A 19,948-nucleotide genomic window follows, 5' to 3' on the forward strand; every position below is an offset into this window, starting at 1 on the left:
ATCTATTCATAATTAACTACGGTACGTCTATTATCTAATAATTAACCCGCAACCGCACACACCGCATATAGATGCGAGTGCGGTCGCAATACGCATTATTATGGGAATTGTATGTGTATGCGTGCGCGTGCAAATATATAATATATAATAGTGCGCGCGGGCAAACAATCCCATCGCACAAATTGGCTTATGTGACGCGCAAAGAGACAGATGCGCGCTTTCGCAAGCTTCAATTATTTTCCGCGACATTTGCAAAACTCCCGACAGCCGCTATTCTTTCTTCCACGTCTCACAGTCCGGGGATTCAGTTTCCGTGCAATTAGGAGGAGGAAGAAAAGAAACACCGGGCAAGGTAAATAATTCGATCGCGCAGCTCCGTGGGAACGTAAAGAAATCGCGAGAGCCGCCCCGCGAAAAACTTCCGGCGAGCCCTTTTCTTTTCGACTGATTATACGGGGAATGCGCCGAAGTAACGGAAAAACCGCGATGAACTTCGCGAGAGGCCGGATCCTCCGCGAATGCCGAGGATTCTTTAATATCAAATACCGGCATTCCGCCCGCCGAAACTCCCGTGTTTCTTACGCGCACTTTTAGGAAGATGAAACTCCGAATCGGGAAGGAGAGGAATGCCACTTCCGGGGGAGAACGGGAGGAGAGCGTTCTCACGACCTCCTCACATCACCGAAACGACGAAACATCGAGAGCGGAGATGGATTATTCGTACGGAATCTCGCTTTCGCGTTTGCGGCAAGCGGCACCGTCGGAATTCAATTTTGTAATTGACAAATGCATATACGTGCACGCTCTTTCCGCGCGAGCGAATCAAATGGCGCGAGCCGGTTCTCAGCGCGGAATCTCGCAGCTGCCCGCGTCGCGTTTACGCGAACAGGAACATCCCCGATAATCTCGATCGCGTTGGAACACGGAGAGAATATATTTTCTTAAAGTTTATCCTGAAAATCATGTAATCGTGGGACAACCTGGCATTTCGAACAACTTTATCAGAGTTTTGTCAAATTTTGCCATACACTCTACTAGTAATTATACTTATTGTTAGTATACATTTTGTTGTACTAGTGAAATGTATGGTAAAATTCCAGAAAACTCTCATAAAGTTCTTTAAAATGAATGATATCGTTATGTTAGTCCAAATTTGGAACCAAAACGTCGTTTTTTTTAAATAAAAACATTGGCCAGTGTAGGTCGTTTGAAAAAAAACTACTACATATCATTGGCTTTAAACCACTGGCGATATTACATCTATTTGTGAGTTCTTTAAAATTGCGAGTTCTATAAAGCTCTTAAAATGCTCCCGCGATTTTCAGGATAAATTTTAGAAGCAAATTCTCCCCGTGTGGGAAATTTCCAGAGGGGTGCTTCGGCGATCGTGATCGCGCGGCAGATCGAGCTTTTGGGCTTTCGATCTTGACGATCGCGTCGTTCGGCGGGATTCCATCCGCGCCGCCCGCCGTCGGGGTTTCCATCCGGTCACGTGGTCATCGTGGAAAACACGTCGAGCACACTTCTGCGGCATTCCGGATAAAGGGCGTGGCAGGCTGCGCCCTCCGCCTGCTCGCCCAGCCGTTCGGCCGCCCGATATTCCCGATCCCCGTACTCGTCGTACTCTTCCCGGGTGCTGGAGGGCCTGGAATCCCATGGTACTCGCATATACACGGTGCGCGGTGGCTGCGCCGCGCGGTGAGAAATTACAACAAAGCGAGAAATATCGCGCTGGTGTACGGTTTATCGAAAAATCCCGCGGCGCGCGACGAGATGCGATGTTTATTAAATATCCTCGCCGTCTCCACAGTGACATTATGTTCGCGTGTAATTGACGTTACGCGGGGCCGACGTTTTATCGCGTGGCGCGGCTAATCGATTTTTCTCACCGGCGACGCCTGCTCCCAACGATTATCGATAACAGAGACATTCTTTCACATAAGCGGAGGTCAACGGGGATATATATATATATATATATATATATATATATATATATGCGGGATACATCGTAATATATAACACGCGGGATATATCTTGGAGCGAGTATTACAGTCGACGTAGTCTCGGCGAGAATTCGGACCGAAACGATTAGTTAATATCGCGTTATTGAAGCTCAATAAAACCATTTACCGATCAGGAAGAAAGTTAATATCAATATCACAAATTTTTCAAGCGCGTGAAATTCAAGAAAAGAGACGTCTCTATTTAATTACGATAACCCTTTCTTTCTGTCTTCTTTGCATCTGCGTCCGAGAGAGAGAGAGACTTGCGTTTCGCGACGTGAGATCCGAGCGCGTCAATTTTCCCAAATAGCACGCGATTCATTTACCTGAGGAACGTCTGCACCAATTGTCCCAGCAAACCGTGACGGACGTCGAATGGGACGTAAGCGACTTCGCAAATGGCCCTGAGTAAACACTCTTTGCCACCAAAGCCGTACATGGCCGCCACCCTTTCGAACATCCTGTAAAAGCTCCACCTGCTCCTGCTGGCTCTCGTGTAATACACCCCCGGCTCGGTGAAATCCGTGGCGTTGCTCGGCAAGGTGTACCACATTTTCGCAAACACGCCCACAATTACGCTCTCGCGATCCAGCTGCAGCGGAGTGCCCAGACCGAAGATCAGCTGCGAAAGCGGAAGGCGGAAAATATAATGACGCTCTCACCGGAACGAGAAATTATCTTCACGTCGCTGTATCCCCGCGTCGCGATGCTTCACCGACATTGTTGCCGCGTTATCGTCAAATCGAATCCGCCTAACATCCAATTCTACGAATGTAGTTTAATCTCGGTTTAATTTACTTTCCATCTTTTTCCAACTCTTAGGACTAGATCAAGATAAAAAGAAAGTTAAACCGAGATTAAAGTCGATCTGCATCGATAGAAATGGATGCAAGAGTTTAAAATCCTTAGAGGACGGATAGGTTTTTTCCCGATTTTTATTTATAATTTTATAAAACGAGGAACAAGCGAGCGCGGTGGAGCTTAATAATAGGCTCCTCATCCTCTGAACGTTCAAAGAATCTATTTCGTAGTTTTAAGCTTTCTCTTGTCACACACAGCTGTATGAATATACAAGTTGTTCTGTAATACCCGTCTCACCTCTTATTTGCAGATAGAGCGGACTAGACGAGGAGTTGCTGATTATACGTAGCCGTTGCCGTGTGTCATAAACAAATTCCCGCGCGCCTAGCAGCGCCAATCGCGGGACGGCCGCATCTCGCCGCGCGCTTGAATTGGCCGGTAGGCCGGGCTAAGACAGCGAGTTTTAACAATTAATAACTCGTTACCCATTGCGATATTTGCAAAATGATAGAGGACTTTTCGACTCAGTCTAATCCGCTCGATCCGTAAATAAGAGGTGAGACGGGTATTACATAACACCCTGTATAAAAAGATAACTTTCGAGCTTTCGCGTCTCGCGGCTACGAGTTTCGACTCAAATCGATAGCTCTGCTAGATAATGACGCTCGTCACGTCGTTCAATGCGCTGGTTATTGCCACTCCCGCCGCATCGAGAGGATGATGTCGCGCGCGTTTAATTATTCTCGCCGGCGCGACGGTGTAACAGAGCGATGCCGCGTTGTGTACACCGACGAGAATGAATCGCGATGACCGCGACAGCACGTCGTGGATTCCAAATTCCGTGGATCGTCCACGAAGTTCGTCCAATTTCCGCGCGCGGGCCCGCGCGGACCGCCCCTCGTATGAATTTCCGATAAAACCGCAAATTTCCGCGTAGAATCGTTCCGCCGCCGAGTACCTGGGGTGCCGGGAAGGGGGGGGGTGGTGGGAAATGCACGCCGAAGAAAAAAAAGGAGCCGACGCGCAATAATTCTTTCTCCCCCTCCCCCTCTCCCGGGGCAAACAATGCGCGCGCGGACCCGACATTATGCGCGAATAATTGATTGCGAGCGTATCGTACGAGCGTAATTCCGGCGCGGGTGTCTCTCGCCGACGAGGGCTGTCCCTTCGCGCTCGAAATATTTCAAGCTTTGAGAATTATCGCGCTCGCTCTTCCCCTTTCTCTCCCCCCCCTCCTCTCTCTCTCTCTCCCTCCGTTAGTAACAGATACAAACCCTTCTATATCTTGAATAAAGCAAAGGATTTAAAATATAATGCATTAGAAGTACGAGAATTACTTGTATTTCTTCGAGTCTCGCGAGCTTGATGACACTGTAAAGTCATCAAAGTGGCTTGCTCACTTACTCACTTAATCGCAGGACTAATGTGAAATTAATTAAAATTCTCGACAAGACTTAATTACTCGCGGAAATAAAGATAAATAATTTGTTCGTGGAACAAACACGCGCTTTCCTCTCTTGCTAAATAAATGTGCACCAGCGAAAACTTGCTAGTCCCGGACAAACGTAGCAAGTCTTCGCTTTCAATGATAATACACAAGAGTATATGCTCGTTCGCCGCGCCGAGAGAGAGAGAGAGAGAGAGAGAGAGAGAGAGAGAGAGAGAGAGAGAGAGAGAGAGAGAGAGAGAGACTCGGAATGTAATAATCTCCGATTTCTGTTTTCCGACCTAAGTCGCCGGTGCGATCGCGCCTTCAATTAGCGCGGAGTAATGAATGTCGGCGCGGCGTCCATTCGCGCGCCCCGGGAGTCCAACCGGGCAGTCTATCACCGGCTCGTGGAATGTATCGATTTCGCTCGGCGACTGCCGCGGCGACACGACGTGTGCGAAAAAGAGAAAAAAAGGGAACGTACCGGTTTCCCACACAGATCCGACGTACGAAGCCCGGGCTGAATCTCGTTAAACTGTCCTCGCCAGACGCGCCGTCGCGCCAAGGTAGGTACCGATCCCTCCGTGGAAATTCTCGCGGTTTTATCGAAATTCATACGCGCGCCGGCATGTGTCGCGTCCGCGAGGGGCGCGCACCGGCAACATCCTGTACATATGTGCGGTCCCATGTCCGCGCCGAGCCTCCCCCCTCGTCCACCCTGCGGCCCGGGCGCGTCAGCTGTCACGGAGATTGAATGGGCCACGAAAGATCGGGGCGCGCGTTGTACGCGCGCCGGCGTATCGGCACGGCCGGCCGTCTAATAATTCTCCGTCGACGTCAACGCCCGCGGGGCCGAATAATTACCCCGCGCGTCGCCGAAAAAAACGTCCCGAAAATGCGCGCGATATCCTCGCGCTGGTCGATTTTCTTCGCGCCGTGCCGGGAACGTCGGGGACCATCCGCCGGTGGTGTTTGCGGGGAAACACGCTGTCCGGGAAAATTGGACGAAGGATGGCGCGCGCGAAAACGGCCGTGTACATTCATTTTCGGGCGCGCGACGCCCCCGACGCTGCTTTTAATTATCCGAATAACGGAAACTGCACCGATCTGTCGCAATAAACTGCCGGGGAATATAAATTAATTTTAATATCACACGTACGTGTATCGCGCAACATAATTTCATTATTTTCTCCCTCGAATAATAAAGTTTCGTGCGTAACATTCTATGTACAGTCTTATTCATTAATGCCTATTCATTAATACCTCGAGGTACTATCTTCCCTCCTACTTTGGTGGATTTTCATGTGCCTCATAATTACGTATACTTTTTATTTTAACGTGTACCTCCAATTTTTGACGGTACACGCTTAAGAGTGTAGTAGGTCCGCTCTCTGACGGCCCCTTTGATCTTTGCGGTCCCGATCACGTGGTATTCCGCCGTGCACTCAGGCAGGATCCAGCGATGTGTGTGTGTGTGTGTATACGTACTCATCAAAGCCACACTACCACACATACAACTTTTCTCTCATTGGTCTGCCCAGAACAATGTCGGATGAAGGGATTGACGCAAAACGAAACAAATGACCGAGTGAATCTACTAATTATACTGTGGCAGTACCATAAATATAGTAAATATAGACTGAGCGTCTCATTGTTATTACTATTATTGTGTTTTATTGGCTCTTGACTGAGCGTTCCATTGAATAAGCTGGAGCTTGTGAAGAGAGAGAGAGAGAGAGAGAAGATTTAAAAAGACTTTCTTTCTCTGTCTTACACTATCGTAAAATAAACGAATCGTGCCTGTGCAGTACTGCATAGGCGTGATTCTCCCTTCTCATGGTGAGACAGAGAAAGAAAGTCTTGTTAAATCTTCTCTGTCTCTGACTTCACAAGCTGCAGCTTATTCAATGGGACGCTCAATCTATATTTACTATGTCTATGGGTAGTACATACGTGCAGCCTGAAACTCAGTGATTTGTATAGGATGAGAAAAATGACGATAAAACGCAGGTGCAGGTATTAATGAATAAGACTGTACAACTGTACGGTCATTTGCACCAAGCGATCGACAATTGGCATGTCAAATGCAACGAACGGCGCAATTTCGTCGATCAACCAATTACATACCAAGAGCATAGACTGATCGGGAAACGTGAGGCTCCTTCTCAGCCTGTGCCGGTGCGCTGCCTCTGAGATTTCGTCGTGAGTGCCGTTCGCCCGCAGGCATCCCCCGGCGTTGATCGATTGGCAGAGCAGGAGGAGAGCAAGAACAATCGATCCGATCATTTTCCGGAGTACGGTCGCAACGTGACACGTGGAATTCCCCGGCGTCCGATTAAGCGACGTCGAACTCCGAAGGCAGCGAAGACCCGGATTGGTTTCGGAGGCATCGCTTTCGTTGTGTGTCGCGGGGACCGTTAAACAACCCCCAGCGCAAATGTTTGCGCGGCTTCCCCGGGAGTTGCCGACGAATTGCCAGCCACGAGGCTTCGTGGCTCGAGCCGGTTTCGTAACGTCGTTTGCGCGATACGGCGAGGAGCAATTCCCAATGACAACGCGCGCATAACGACCGCGTATCCCGTAACACGCGTCTCGCATCCACCATCCGGACGCGGCTTGGACAAATATTTGAAATCAGCGCGACGCGACACGCGATTATACGACGCCGGGATCGCGAAATTGCACGTTAACGCGTCTCCGTTAATAAGTTAAGTTTGCGGCCACCGCGTCGTGCGACTGTAACACGGCTGCTAAAAGTTACGATGGGACCTCTTCGCACCTCTGTAGCGTGTCATGCGAATTAAATGTACGTCGTAACGCGAAATGGCGTAATATACGAAAGAGCGAATGCGTGCTTGGAGAGCCACGCGTGTCTCGGTGGAGTTGCTTTAATCACACACAAACACGCGCGCGTCTACGTCGCTGTTGAGAATTACTAATGCTACGAAATGAGCGTGTTTCAATTAAATTCTTCCCTGATTTGCACTTGAGGAGCACGATAGCGCTAAAGAAGGGATTACGAATAAGTGTCGCGTCAAATCTGTAACAATTCTAATTCCATGTAACCCGAGGCGGAAATCCGTGCTATACAAATGCTCAAAGGATAAGCGTAAAGGCCTGTGTCCACGATGCTAGAACTTGGTCCAAGTATTAGACACGGGGCTTAATATATATACCGGTAACATTTTTAAATATTGAAAAGGCCAGTGCTCCGAGAGCTGCTTTTCGAAGAAATATATGACTTTGGAGCACGTTGCTGATATCGTCTCACCGCAACTCGTGAGCCGACTATAATTTGGAGCATTGAGAATATGACGCAGAGCATTCAAGAACGAACACCAACAAGAAATTGAGCATAAGTTGTGTTTAATGATGACTTATACGACTTAGATTTTCGCCTCGGGAAGGTGACAATAGAACTCGATATTTGCTGCGTGTGAGTTTGCGAATGAAAATAAAGCATGTTCTTTTTCTCAATGGCAAAATAGTGATATCTCAAAAGCGTATTACGCAGCCTCGGGATTTGGCGCATTATGGAATTCTGCGTTGCACCAAACTGCTTCGCCAAAAATTTAAATTTCTCTTCGATTTATCACGGCCACTTGATTAGACTGTCAGAAGTTCTATTCAGCTTCATGTCCTTGACTTAAGGCGTCGCAACGCTGTATGTTATTTGGAAATTTTGAGAATCCCCGCTTTAATCTATCTCTCTTTCAGCCTGTCTTATAATCAGAACGTCACACAGCAACCGTACATGTTTCTTTACAGCGTTCGAAAATTTGTCTCTTCGCCTAAAAGTCCGCGCCGGTTTCACGAATCCTTTCGCGAGTCGCCAGAATAAGTTCGTTGACTCCGCGTAGTGCATCAAGGAGAAAAAAATGTCTATCGCGTCGGTGAGCCGCGAAAGGGCTGCGTTCCACTTTCGTTATGATATCACCTTAATGTCGCACTAAGAACGAACAGATCGGTACTTGGCTGATCGCGTCAGAGAAAAAAGTTTTCCCCGATAAAAGCGGCAAAACCGTGGCCTCCGGGCCCGAGCCGAAATCGAAGTCGCATTATGAAAAAGAAAGAGAAAAGAGAAGCGAAAAGTCGAACGAAAAGGGCAACGAGGCAATATCTTCCTCTTTAAGTCCGGCTTTCCGTATGGTGTCTTCAATCGCGGATACGAGCCGTTCGGAGACTGTATTCCGCGGAATAGCAACAACGTTGGCCCCTTTCAGAACGACTTCCAAGTTGTCTGCGATGGAATAAAAAGGTCAAAGGTAAACTCTCCTCTCGGTGGTGTAGCCAAGAGAATAAGCAGCGAAAGGGGCCTGTTTGTATTGTACACATACTCCGTACACTTTGTATTAGTCGACTTCGACGAGAGGCGGAATAATAAACTAGAAATAAACGTTTCCTCCGATTACGATGATACAAAGTGCACGTCGTGTCCAATGATTTTGAATTTATAGACTTTTTTACTTCCCGCGAGGATGTACCTCTCTTTCTTGCCCGCGACCGTAAATTGCGAAGAATCGTTCGCGTTTCCAACTTCGGACGTCATGATCGACGGTGGCCGGCGGCGGGTATTTCGGCCTTTAAACGGACGATCCGGTAACGTAATAAAATCTTAGCGATAATTTGTGCGAGGGCGGGGTCGGTCCGTTCCGCGGAGAAAAATGGCCGGCGGGGTAACGAGAAAAGGCGAAGTTCCGTTCCGCCGCGGCGGGATCTCTCGAGCCCGCTCGGTATCCCTTAATCTCGCAAGCATCGTGGAATATCTTTGTAGGTCGGCGCGAGTTCACGACGTCAAATTGAATCAGGACGGCCGTACGATATCTCGTAAAACCTCACCCTCGTTATGTACACGGGATCGCCGTCGGAGCCGCGGCTGAATGCAAAACGCGTATTCGCCCCACGGTCGGCTAAGCAACGTCCATTCGTCCTCCGCGAGGAAAATGGAGATGCGAACGCTCGAGCAAGATGCAAACGGAACAAAGGATTTATTCCTCGGCGAAAACTCTTCTTGACCTTCGCGCTGCTCAGCGGGGATGAAAATCCTTGTACACGCGGAAATCTGACTTTCCTATCTCGCGTCTGCATATCGTGTTGCAGACGAGTGTTGTACGCGCTCTGGGAAAAAAGACAGCAACACATTTTGGGGCCCACAATTAGTAATCGAATTATTTGGATTGTTCGTAACTCTACTCTGGGAAAAATTTTGACCGTTTCCTTTGTAGTTACCCGAGTCGAAAATTTGGCCCTTTGTTGAACCTTTAATTCTATTATACAGCAGGACTTAAGACAGTAAAAGAGGCCGAACTGCAAGTACAAAATTTACTCCTACTTTAAAACCGATAGTGTCGGAAATTTCTACTTTTGCCAATTTAGCATTAAAGTGGGTCTTTTTAAGTAGGAGCTAAAGTAAATTTTTAAGATTCCTGAGAGAAGTAAAAAAATATGTCATCAAATTATCCTTAAAAGTGTCAAAATAGTACAAAAATTTCTACTCGTAACTAAACCAGAGTCGAAACTTTGGCCCTTTGTTGAACCTTTAACTCTATTATACAGCAGAACCTAAAATAGTAAAAGAGATCGAACCGCAAGTACAAAATTTACTCCTACTTTAAAACCGATAGTGTCGGAAATTTCTGCTTTTGCCAATTTGGCATTAAAGTAGGTCTTTAGTAAATTTTTAGAATTAAAGATTCAAGGTAGGAGTAAAACATGCAATGTCATCAAAGTAGATTATTGCTGGTCTATGTAGGTGTATAGATCAGCTAAGTAGGTGTAAGTTATCCTTAAAAGTGCCAAAATAGTACCAAAATTTCGACTCGGGTAAGCAACTTAACATTTCCGTTAGTGCCTGTTAAGTGAAAATTATCTTTGCGTTATTGAATATCGACAGAACTAATTGAGAGAATTGATTAGTATTACTTTAAAATCTTGGCTACAGATAGGAAAGGTAATAGCGATTTTTGGTTACGCGGGGTAAAATTCGTAAAAGATTAGAGTTACGAACTATCCAAATAATTCGATTACTAATTGTGGGCACCAAAATGGGTTGCTAACTGTCCTTTTTTTGCCCAGAGTGTTATGTGAATAAAAAAAAATGGGGGAAGATTAATGCGTCGCAAAATTAAATTGCGGTATCGCGGGGACGCCTCGGTTAAAGAACGGGATTCGCGCAAAGTGCTTCCTTGACAGCGCGGCAGGGAAACATTTCCGCGGCTTCGATCATTTCTCTTTATATCGGGAGAGGTCGGATTGCGGGGTACAATGCACAAAATCGGCGGTGAACTAAAAATAAATGGTTACGTAACAGAGCTGCGCGCGGGGTATTTCTGAAACAAAAGAAGACGTATGCGGGGTCAGTTTATCACGCTGGTCAACAATGGCGGTATCGGAAGATCTATTTTCCGCGATAGTTGCACGCGCCGCTCCAGGCGAAAATTGAAAAAAATACCCGCCGTTCGTCAGCGCCTTGCAAGTGGCTCGAAACGAATGATAAAGTGCCCGGAAACCGAAAGTGCGGCGGGAAAACTTCTGCTTCAATTCTATCGAAACGTTCCGTCGTAAAGTCTCGCTTTACATAATTACAACACGTGTGCAGTTTGTTAAAAACTTGGGAACATATCGGCCTGACTCTTTCTGAACTTGATGCAGATTGATAGCAATCACACACCCCCCCATCGTCGACTGTAATTCACGTTAGGACATTTCGGCAGCAGTAACGTGTTGAACACGTTCCCGTTGCGAGTCGGAAACTTGCTGGTCGCCGATCGATATCTTTTTGAATAATCCCCAGAGAAGGCCGATTCGTTTCCTCTTACCACGACGAACAGTCGAACAGGGATACAGGAGGGTGAGTTTTATTACTCGTCGTCTCGGAGTTGTAATTCAATTCCACGCGGCGGAATCCACGACAGTACATGCGAACTAAAGCCAATTGCCCTGTCCACTTGAATCGAGCGGTTCTAGTCGACTACAGGTTAAACGGACGCGTTCTATCAATTCTAATAAAAACACAAATTCGAAAACTATTTTCGGTCGATCTCTCCGAGCCTAATCTCGAGATTTTCCCCTCTAAAACAAAAAAAAACTGTGAAAGCTTCAAGAGTTTTCGATTTAACGGCAATCAAAAATAAAGAGCCCTTCGCAAACTGGGACAATTGGTGGGAAAAATTTTACATAAAAAGGTATCATCGTGTTCCATAAATTCAGGTATCGGACAATAGGTTCGAGACCACTTGATAAAAAATATATACACGTAACGGAAATGATAGCATAAAACAGATTCGCGAAATGTGAAACGGCGTTGGCAGCTCTCGTCGTCGAATTCTATAGCGTCGGTATCTTCTATATTGCCGCCACGCCAGGATATCCGTAACCTTGAACTCTCGCCGAAGGCCTCACAAAGGCCGCTTATTATCTTTTTTCGCCGCTTTGATCGCCGGAAGACGTCGAATCACCTGATCCTACTTTTCACGTCGCGTTTCTCTGGGGATAACGTGATATCGAGATTTTCCCAATCCCCGTCCTTTTCGCGAGTCTGTGCTTTTTCATCTATTCGAAATCGCGTGACACTGAAATTTCCAACTTTTCAAAAGTTCCGCGCTTGAATATGATCGTTAACGAAATGTCGCGCCTTCGCACCGACAAGTAGCGGCTTAGAAAATTCAATTATTATTAAATTATCGGAACAAAGAATAAATCGACTTAACTCGGCCTTTGATCGTTCAAAAATAATTTGCTTGCATTACAAAAAAGTACTGTCGTTATCTCCGGTGTTTTATTTTGGGACATCCAGTGCACATTTACGTCGAGGCATGCGAGATGCCTTTTCTAAGCTCGTAAATTACGAGCTCCGTCGCACAGTCGTGCACACACACGAGCTGATATTACAAATATTAAAGAACAGAACAATGGGCGGGGCGGAAGTAAATGGACGAAGGAAATGGCGAGAGGAAGCACACGGAACCAAGAAGGATGAAGGACGCGCTGCTTGCGACTGAACGTGACGCAGTTATCGGATGTTATTGCCAATACTCTCGTTCGACAACAGGTGCATGCGAAGAGAAAATGGTCTGCTCGAAATTTATAGCGGCCAAGAAAACCGGCCACTAATCACGACGCGGTGAAACGGAGCTGTTATTAAAAAGGATACATCGTTTGTGTCTCAAAATCTGCTCGATTTCGCTTCTATTGTGTGGCGTGTTTTGTCAAACGTACAGAAATTATATCCAAATATTCCGGTACAAGGCATGTAATTGCCTAATACAAATTAGTCGCAATTAGAAATTGAATTGGCCAAAATTAAGAGTTCAATAATTTGTGTTGAGACTTTTCAAAATTTAGATTATAGATAAAATTATCTCGATTATAACTCAATCGTTAATGACTTAGTCGATCATTATTTACTACACCGTAAACGTCAAAATATATTTTGTTTTAAAATATACCGCGGCAAATAATATTTTCTCGTACAACGTCAGAGAAAAAAAATCTGCCGATTCTACTATCGCGATTAAAACGATCTCCCTGCGCGACGTCCACGAATCCTAATGGTCTTGATTAAACGTAAAGGCGCAACGTAAGGTCTACAATGAGAACCTCTCCTAGAATGACATGGCTATTCTAATATCTCGGTAAAATAATCTAAGAGGCTTTCCGTGCACTCCGGAAATAAATCGTAACAACTGCTGGGGTCTCGTTGACCTGCGATCTCAGCGGCACGATATTCTTGATCGAAGGCGTTCCTGAATGGCTCAGATGTGGTGGAAGGCCTGAAATATTTGCATTACAAAAATAATCACGTCTTTAAGACGCAACTGTCGTTTCTCACGCGGAAAAAAAAATTATGAAACAATATCCCGAGAAGTAGAGACATTATGCAGAGCATACAAACGTTCCATTCATTCTGAATAAATGTCTTATGCTCGCATGCACATGAGCCTAGGTATGCATTAACAGTCACACAATACGGCCGTGTATGTAGCGCAAACTATTCACATTTCTAAGCCGCAACAATGGTACGGCAAATGTAACAGTTCCTTAATCGCCAAGCTATTCCGGCTTAGCTAAAGATTATTCTAAGAGACTACCTGCCGGATTAACGCTTACGTGAGGAAAATATGAGCGAGCTGCGCAGTCAGAGTATGGCTCCGTCGAAAAGGCACCGCCGCGGCTTCGCAAATGGTTTTCAAAAGGCAAGCTTTCCCCGAACGCGTAGACTCGAAGGCCGACTCGAGGATTTCGTAATACTCCCATCTGGACATCAAAGCCCCTTCACGTCGAAAAAATAACAATGGAAACACAGATGAAACGTATGCAAAAAAAATAATACAAATAAATACAATATTGAAATTATGACAGAAAAGTGAAGTGTACGGCACGAAACGTTCACGAATACGTTGTGTATTTTTAACTAATGGATTATTTGTAAGATATCATTTCTGTAAACACTAAGTAAAATACTTCTTTTTTAAAAAATAACAATATTATGTATACTTCAAAGTAAATAATATGCAAAGAAATGATTCTTTTTTCTAGTCTTTTTCTAAGATTGCAGCTCTGTGCACAAAATATAATATAAGCTTATGGTTAAACGTATGTACAATAATTTTTGTTTCTTGTATCGCTGCCGGTCAATATCTTGGAAAATATCGTCAAAGGCCGTCAAGTATCCGAGAATCAAACGCCACGAGTCGTTATGAGTCCAATACAGCGTAAGAAGAGGCACGACAGAAAAAAAAGGAATAAGGAAGGATCCAGGCTACGTCAGGATTAACGCGATCAAAGGGAATGGGAGAGTCCTCCGATAAAGGAGCAGGATTAACGTCTATTGTGCCAGGACGTAGGCGCACGAGTCACGCAACAAAAGTAGGCTTATTAACATTTAAAGGAAAAGGACCCTTGCCTTATCCCGATAGGCGGTATTAAGCCTTGTTCTGCGCTTCTCGAGTACACTCGTTAGATTTCGAAGGACGGTATTCCACTCGAGAACCCTCTCGATACATCTTGTCATCCACGCTGCCTCCTACATAATATCTCACGCTTTCTCTTCGATATCTGACCGTCTTCCTTTCGAACGTGTAGAAGCAGCGGGCCCGAGAAGCGGGAGGACGTAAAATTCATAAGCCTTTCGCTGGGGGACTTTTTCGCGAAGTTCCGGAAAATGTGATCCTCGAGATAAACTTTATCTTTCCATATTCACTCAGGTGCGTGCCGCAGCATCCGCGCCAGATCGGTATCTTTTTTTATTAAGGTCCGGTTTCACCAACGTTGTTTAACTTTACGCTTAGCCCAAGTCGTTCTTTGTCTCTTTCCAACTGTTCCTTTAGAAAGAGACAAACACGAATTAAACTAATTAAGGTTAAGCGACGTTTGGTAAAACCGGGCCTAAGAGCTGTTTGAGCGCGACCGACTCGAGCGATGATTTTGAGCTTATTTCCTTCCGATTCCCAAGTGTGCAAACACAATGCGGTGATCAACTGTATTAACAATATTTGTGTATATAAAACATAAAAGTTCAATGTATTAATACACGGGAAAAAATGCTGTTAAATTAAAAAAATAAAGTTGTTTGAATTAAACGTCACGGGCTGCCACAAACATAAAGAATTCACTCAATTGTATTTGCTATGGATTTTAACTTGAAGCATTAAACTAAATATCCAGATTATTAGGACAAACGTTGTGTCAACGATTTTATTTTTCAATTACACTTGATATAACGTTTTTTCCCGAGTAATCTATATTAAACTTGAAAACACGAATTGAAACCTTTGCGACACAATTCGACAATAGCAGAAATTTAAATTAACGCTACGAGTCCAATAATTTGGACAATGATTTGAGATATCGTTTCGTTTATACGTTTGAAGGCCCTTCGAATAGAAATACCACCACAATAGTTCCAATTAATTCATACGGAATTAATAGAGACCCTAATGCCACGGATTAGCCATTTGAATAATGATTCGAGGTTATTTTATTTCCCGATACAAGCCGAGCGGCCCTCTGGACGGACAATGGCTTCAATTAATCTCACATGCCGCGCAGGCAAAGAACATGATACCTTTCGCATTTGGCGGAGAGGCGTCATTTCCATCAGGCTCGACATGGCGGTTGATCGATCTGTCATAGCGGACGTATGGATCCGTCAAGTACGAGGCGTTATACGGCAGGACGTAATTAAATTTCATCACGTAGCCGATAATCATGCTGACGTCAACTTCCATGGGTAAACCGAGGCCGAGGATTAACTGGAACGGTTTTCAAATATAGGAAGGTGTCATCGATCGTTTGCCACAACCAGAGATCGAATCACCCCGGCCCTCCCTCCCTCCCGCCTCTGCCATCCGCTCTCTCCAGTGCCACGAGCGATCGAGGTTCAACCACACGAAATTAGATCGGAAAATGGATGTCCCAAAACTCTGTGATTCGAATAGCCGGCGATATCGCGGATCCTCCATCAAACGTGTCGCCCGCCGTCGAGATTGTACAAAACGATCCCAATAACGCGATAACAGGCCGATTTTTATTTAACTTTTATTTAATTTCCAAGCCAAGTGAACTTTGTTAATGGTTGCCCGAAATAAATCAACTAAAATGAAAATCTGAGGCGATGCTCTCGCTTCTCTACGCTACGCCGAACAATCTTGTTTTATTATTAATTCTAATTTGAGAAGAAAAATTTCAACACATGGCAGCACAGTTTATCAGTGGGAATTGAAATATCTAATCACGCGCAGGCATTTCAGATACACGCGACAACTGTAATAATCGAAACGATTAAGGCAAAACAAATCTCTCTAGTTTATTTATTTAGCAATATCCCTTGGTAGTCCCGTCGAATTGTCGGTCTAACCGCGATTTTTCACACGGCCCCGTTTGTTTTGTCCCGGGACACTTTCCGAACCTGTGAACTCGCACCACATACCTGAACTTTCGTCGGAGTATAGTCTCTGGGCGGCGGATACACCAGGTATCTCTTATCGCGCGCGAGCCAGCCGCTACTTTGAGATAAAGTGGCGGCATAAATATCGCGAAGGTAGACACCCAGGATCGCCAGCGAGAACATACGGGGGATTCGCATTCTTAAACACACCGTCGGGACTGACGATTTGGCGCCGATCGGCCGGGGCGGTCGAGCCGCGCCAATTATCGCAATTAATAGCACTGATTAGCCGGCCACCGCGTGTTAAGCGGATAATGAACGGAAACGTTTTCACTTTGAGAGCTTTACGCGCGACGATGCAGGCGGACAACATTTAGATGTGGTACTTGCACACATATATGAGAAATGGATCAATCAAGAGATATGTTAAACATCTAGAAGAACTTTATATGTTTAACGCAAAGAATTATTTGACGCCAGTACACGATGCGCCAATGTAGAAAAATTGTTAAGCGACGCTAACGGGCAAATTCTAATTAAAGAAATTTGTCGCGAAAAATATTACCTCAGCCAAAGTTTGAACCTGGACTTCCCTGCACTCTAGGCGGGCGTCTCATCAATTCGACCACTGAAACATGTGGTTTATATATTTACATTTAATAAATTTTAGTCATAGCTATGCAGGAGAAATTTGCTTCCATTCCCCCCCTCTCTCTCGCTCTCTCTCTCTCTCTTTCTCTCTCTCTCTCTCTGTTCATATGTGTAACAATGAACTCGAACGTCACGGCATCGACTCGTCGCGGTCATTTGACGCAGCAGTTAATCTCGTAATTAATCTCAGCGACGTAATCGCCCTGAAAGGGTTTTGATTACTGACAACTCAATAAATTTGCGCCAACAGCTAGTTCAGATGCGGATTCTCACGATTTAAAGCGGGATCAATGTGGGATGCGCCACAGCGGAAAATCTTCTTACGGATTTGAAGAACCGATGTCAGCAAGATTGCAACGCGCACCGAGGTTTTGTTACAATTAATTCTGCTGCATGTATAGAAACGGTATTACTCGAGGTATTATTCGTCCTGATGAAACAGCAACGAATTGAACTCTCGATGATCTCGTTTGCGAGGAAAATTTATAATTGTAAAGTAGGCGATCACCGTGTACATTCCATATACACCGGATTTATTACCGGATGTATTTCCAATCATCTCATTTAATTAAATATAAAATTTCCTTTTATATTGCTCTCACCGGGGCTCCGCAAGATTTAATTTATTTTACTGATCTTATTTCTTATCTCACATTTCTCACTTCTTGTTTTACAAATCCAGAATCGATCCTATAATTTTCAATTTAATATATTATTAAAAGAATCTGAATATTTTAGCGAAATAACGCATACGCAAAGTTCATATTATCCTTCAAACAGTGTCCAATGTTCATCTTAATGGAACTTCAATTCGGATCTTACAAAGTAATCTATCGTTGGATATTTAAAAAATCGCACTTCAAATTGCTTAATAAATCCATGGAACGCGCAAGCGATATTTCTAGGAGAGTTCCGTTAACAATCTGGTACGATGTGTACAAAAAATGAAAACGTAGCTAACGAGACGGCATGATTTTCTCAATAATGTGTAACGAGAACGCGCGAGTAGCGAGGGATTGGTAGAAAAGCAAATTCTTGTACAAACATACTTGTGCAACAACATACAATCGCGTGACGCGCAATATCATGTGTATTATGCGACGTTAGAATTTATGCTCGAAGCAACCCTCTTCCCCCTCCCCCCCCCCCTCCGTGATTACACGAGCGACATGTTTGGATATAAATTTCTGTCGATAGGTAGGTATTGAAAAATGCTCGAGATTAAAGTTGCTCGAGATCGTGAAAAGCTCGCTATTTAAAAAGCTGCGCTCGTCGACCCACTTTCCGAGTATCCTCTCGCCACGCCCCGCGAGGGATCGGGTCGACGATCGCTCTATCGTTAATATCGAAGCGGCTAGTAATAACAAGTGGCCGGCGACGCACCTTCGCCGTTTTCGCTCGATATTAAAAATGCCCGTTATCAATAACATAGTCCCCGCTCCGTCAGGCATGAAAGTGTATCCGAGCGAGTGGAGAATCGAGAAGAAACGCGGAAAAGCGATGCGTCTCGCAGGGTGGCGGCGAATCACCCCCGACCTGCACTCGCGCGCTCGCGTTTCCCCTCGCGTTAGGAAACTATTTCGAGTAATAAAAAGAAAAATATATGCAGAGAGAGAGAGAGACAGAGAGAGATAACGGGATACGCGAGAGATTTCCCTCGCGCGTTTTCCCGCGGAGTTTGATTGTACCGGTTGATACGGCGATATCGGCTCGCCGGGACCGGCGTCACCATTCCAGGGGCGAGGTGGAAAAAGGTAACCGAGAAAACGTGGTTATGAAAGGTGATTATCGAGAAACTCGGTATGCGGGCCCGACGAAACTCGTCGCGGAGAACTGTCTTCAATCCACCGGCTTCTGTGAACGGGGGGTAGTTTAATGCCGCGCGCATTTCACAGACGGCGGATAGCTGACGTCGGAAAATCTCATAATGGCGAGGGAAAAAGTAAGGCTCGATTCTATAACCACAGCAAACGATGTTGACGGGGATTATCCGCGCTTATTTTTCCTACCCCCTAGATTCGACCGCGCCCCGCCCACGTTCTCGTGCTCCCCCGCACTTTCCACCGCACTTTCCACCCTTAATCTCAATACATTCGCCGTCTCAATCTTAACTTTGAATCTATTAACTGCACATCCGTGTTGTCAAACCACGTTCGCGAACGCATGAATAAATTTCTGTAACGTTGAATTAAATTTTCTTTACGGAGAGGGAAAAAGAATACGTGTCTCCCGTCTCGCCTCTCTCATATTGTTTTACTTTTCTTTTATTACAACGCATACCTTTTAAGAAATCTGCCTTTATGCTAGATAATATAAATTTTGTTTTATGTCACTTTTTCTCAAACGAGATACGCTTGTATTATTTATCCTTTTATACATTTATCTCCCTGTTTATGGAAAGATTTTTCAGCCTGTTCATAACACAATGTGCTGTACATAAAATAATAATTTTGTGATAAAGATAAAATTGTGTAACGTGTAATAAAATTCCGTAGCGGCCAACCTCAATCGCTTACATGCGAATTTCAATAACGGACAAAGGACCTGAACTTCGTATTTGTGAAAATCGCTGCACACCGTTGATATCCCTGAAAACTCGATCGGAACGCTCGCTTTTGGCACAGACAAGATTTATTTACAGTGGAACTTATTCCTTATTCCTGTGCCAAACGCATCGAGAGCGAACAGTGCCTAATATTTCCTCATAAGCAATCACATAAAATCCCATAATCGCAAGAAGGAAGGAAACTGGCTTGGTAAATACCCTCCTCGCCGCGCCGAATGAAAGAAAACGAATGGCAAGAAAAACGATTGAAACTTTTTCCAGCTTGAAACGTTTCCAGCGACGCGAGCTCTACTCCGAGGATCATTTATCTTTTCCCAATACAACGGAATATTCCCGACGCCTCAAACGTAAACGAAACGCGAGTCGAGGCTTTAAGCGGCGCGGGTTTTCGAGAGAGCAAAACTTAAAGTAAACTTTTCCGCAAACTCCTTATGAGCGGCATCGGTAAGCACATTGGTAAGCACTTCCGGAAAAAGATTGCATTACCGTAGCAATTACAAGGAAACCTTTTTATTAGTAGAGTTTGTAACCGTACAAGTACACAGAGGATAACGCGATTCTTTTCTAATTGTAAATTGCGGTCAACTAATTATCAAACTCTTCGACATTTT

At 45.1% G+C, this 19,948-nt stretch overlaps 2 protein-coding genes across 2 annotated transcripts; both read right to left on the reverse strand.

Annotated features, from left to right (window-relative positions):
- Positions 1 to 2,187: 2,187 nt before the first annotated feature.
- Positions 2,188 to 6,618, reverse strand: LOC105568642. Its single transcript, XM_012024467.1, has 2 exons — positions 6,361 to 6,618; positions 2,188 to 2,625 (listed from the first exon to the last, which is right to left on the reverse strand). The coding sequence occupies exons 1-2, from the start codon at positions 6,517 to 6,519 to the stop codon at positions 2,326 to 2,328; spliced, it is 459 nt and encodes a 152-aa protein (XP_011879857.1). The 5' UTR covers positions 6,520 to 6,618; the 3' UTR covers positions 2,188 to 2,325.
- Positions 6,619 to 12,300: 5,682 nt separating this feature from the next.
- Positions 12,301 to 16,318, reverse strand: LOC105568720. The gene is made up of 4 exons (XM_012024589.1): positions 16,163 to 16,318; positions 15,299 to 15,485; positions 13,342 to 13,504; positions 12,301 to 13,004 (listed from the first exon to the last, which is right to left on the reverse strand). Exons 1-4 carry the CDS (start codon positions 16,316 to 16,318, stop codon positions 12,851 to 12,853), a joined length of 660 nt encoding a protein of 219 aa, XP_011879979.1. The 3' UTR covers positions 12,301 to 12,850.
- Positions 16,319 to 19,948: the final 3,630 nt, after the last annotated feature.

This window comes from Vollenhovia emeryi, unplaced genomic scaffold (assembly GCF_000949405.1).
Source record: "Vollenhovia emeryi isolate VEMERY1.0 unplaced genomic scaffold, V.emery_V1.0 DF939128.1, whole genome shotgun sequence".
Classification (NCBI taxonomy): Eukaryota; Metazoa; Arthropoda; class Insecta; order Hymenoptera; family Formicidae; genus Vollenhovia; species Vollenhovia emeryi.

What these genes read in the sequence shown, in the direction of transcription:
- LOC105568642 (XM_012024467.1), bottom strand. Translation starts at nt 6,519, where the DNA reads ATGATCGGATCGATTGTTCTTGCTCTCCTCCTGCTCTGCCAATCGATC. An exon ending in CCGATCAGTCTATGCTCTTG is followed by an intron (nt 2,626 to 6,360) that starts GTATGTAATTGG and finishes CCGCTTTCGCAG; the next exon opens with CTGATCTTCGGTCTGGGCAC.
- LOC105568720 (XM_012024589.1), bottom strand. Translation starts at nt 16,318, where the DNA reads ATGCGAATCCCCCGTATGTTCTCGCTGGCGATCCTGGGTGTCTACCTT. An exon ending in ATACTCCGACGAAAGTTCAG is followed by an intron (nt 15,486 to 16,162) that starts GTATGTGGTGCG and finishes AAACCGTTCCAG; the next exon opens with TTAATCCTCGGCCTCGGTTT. An exon ending in CTCTCCGCCAAATGCGAAAG is followed by an intron (nt 13,505 to 15,298) that starts GTATCATGTTCT and finishes TTCGACGTGAAG; the next exon opens with GGGCTTTGATGTCCAGATGG.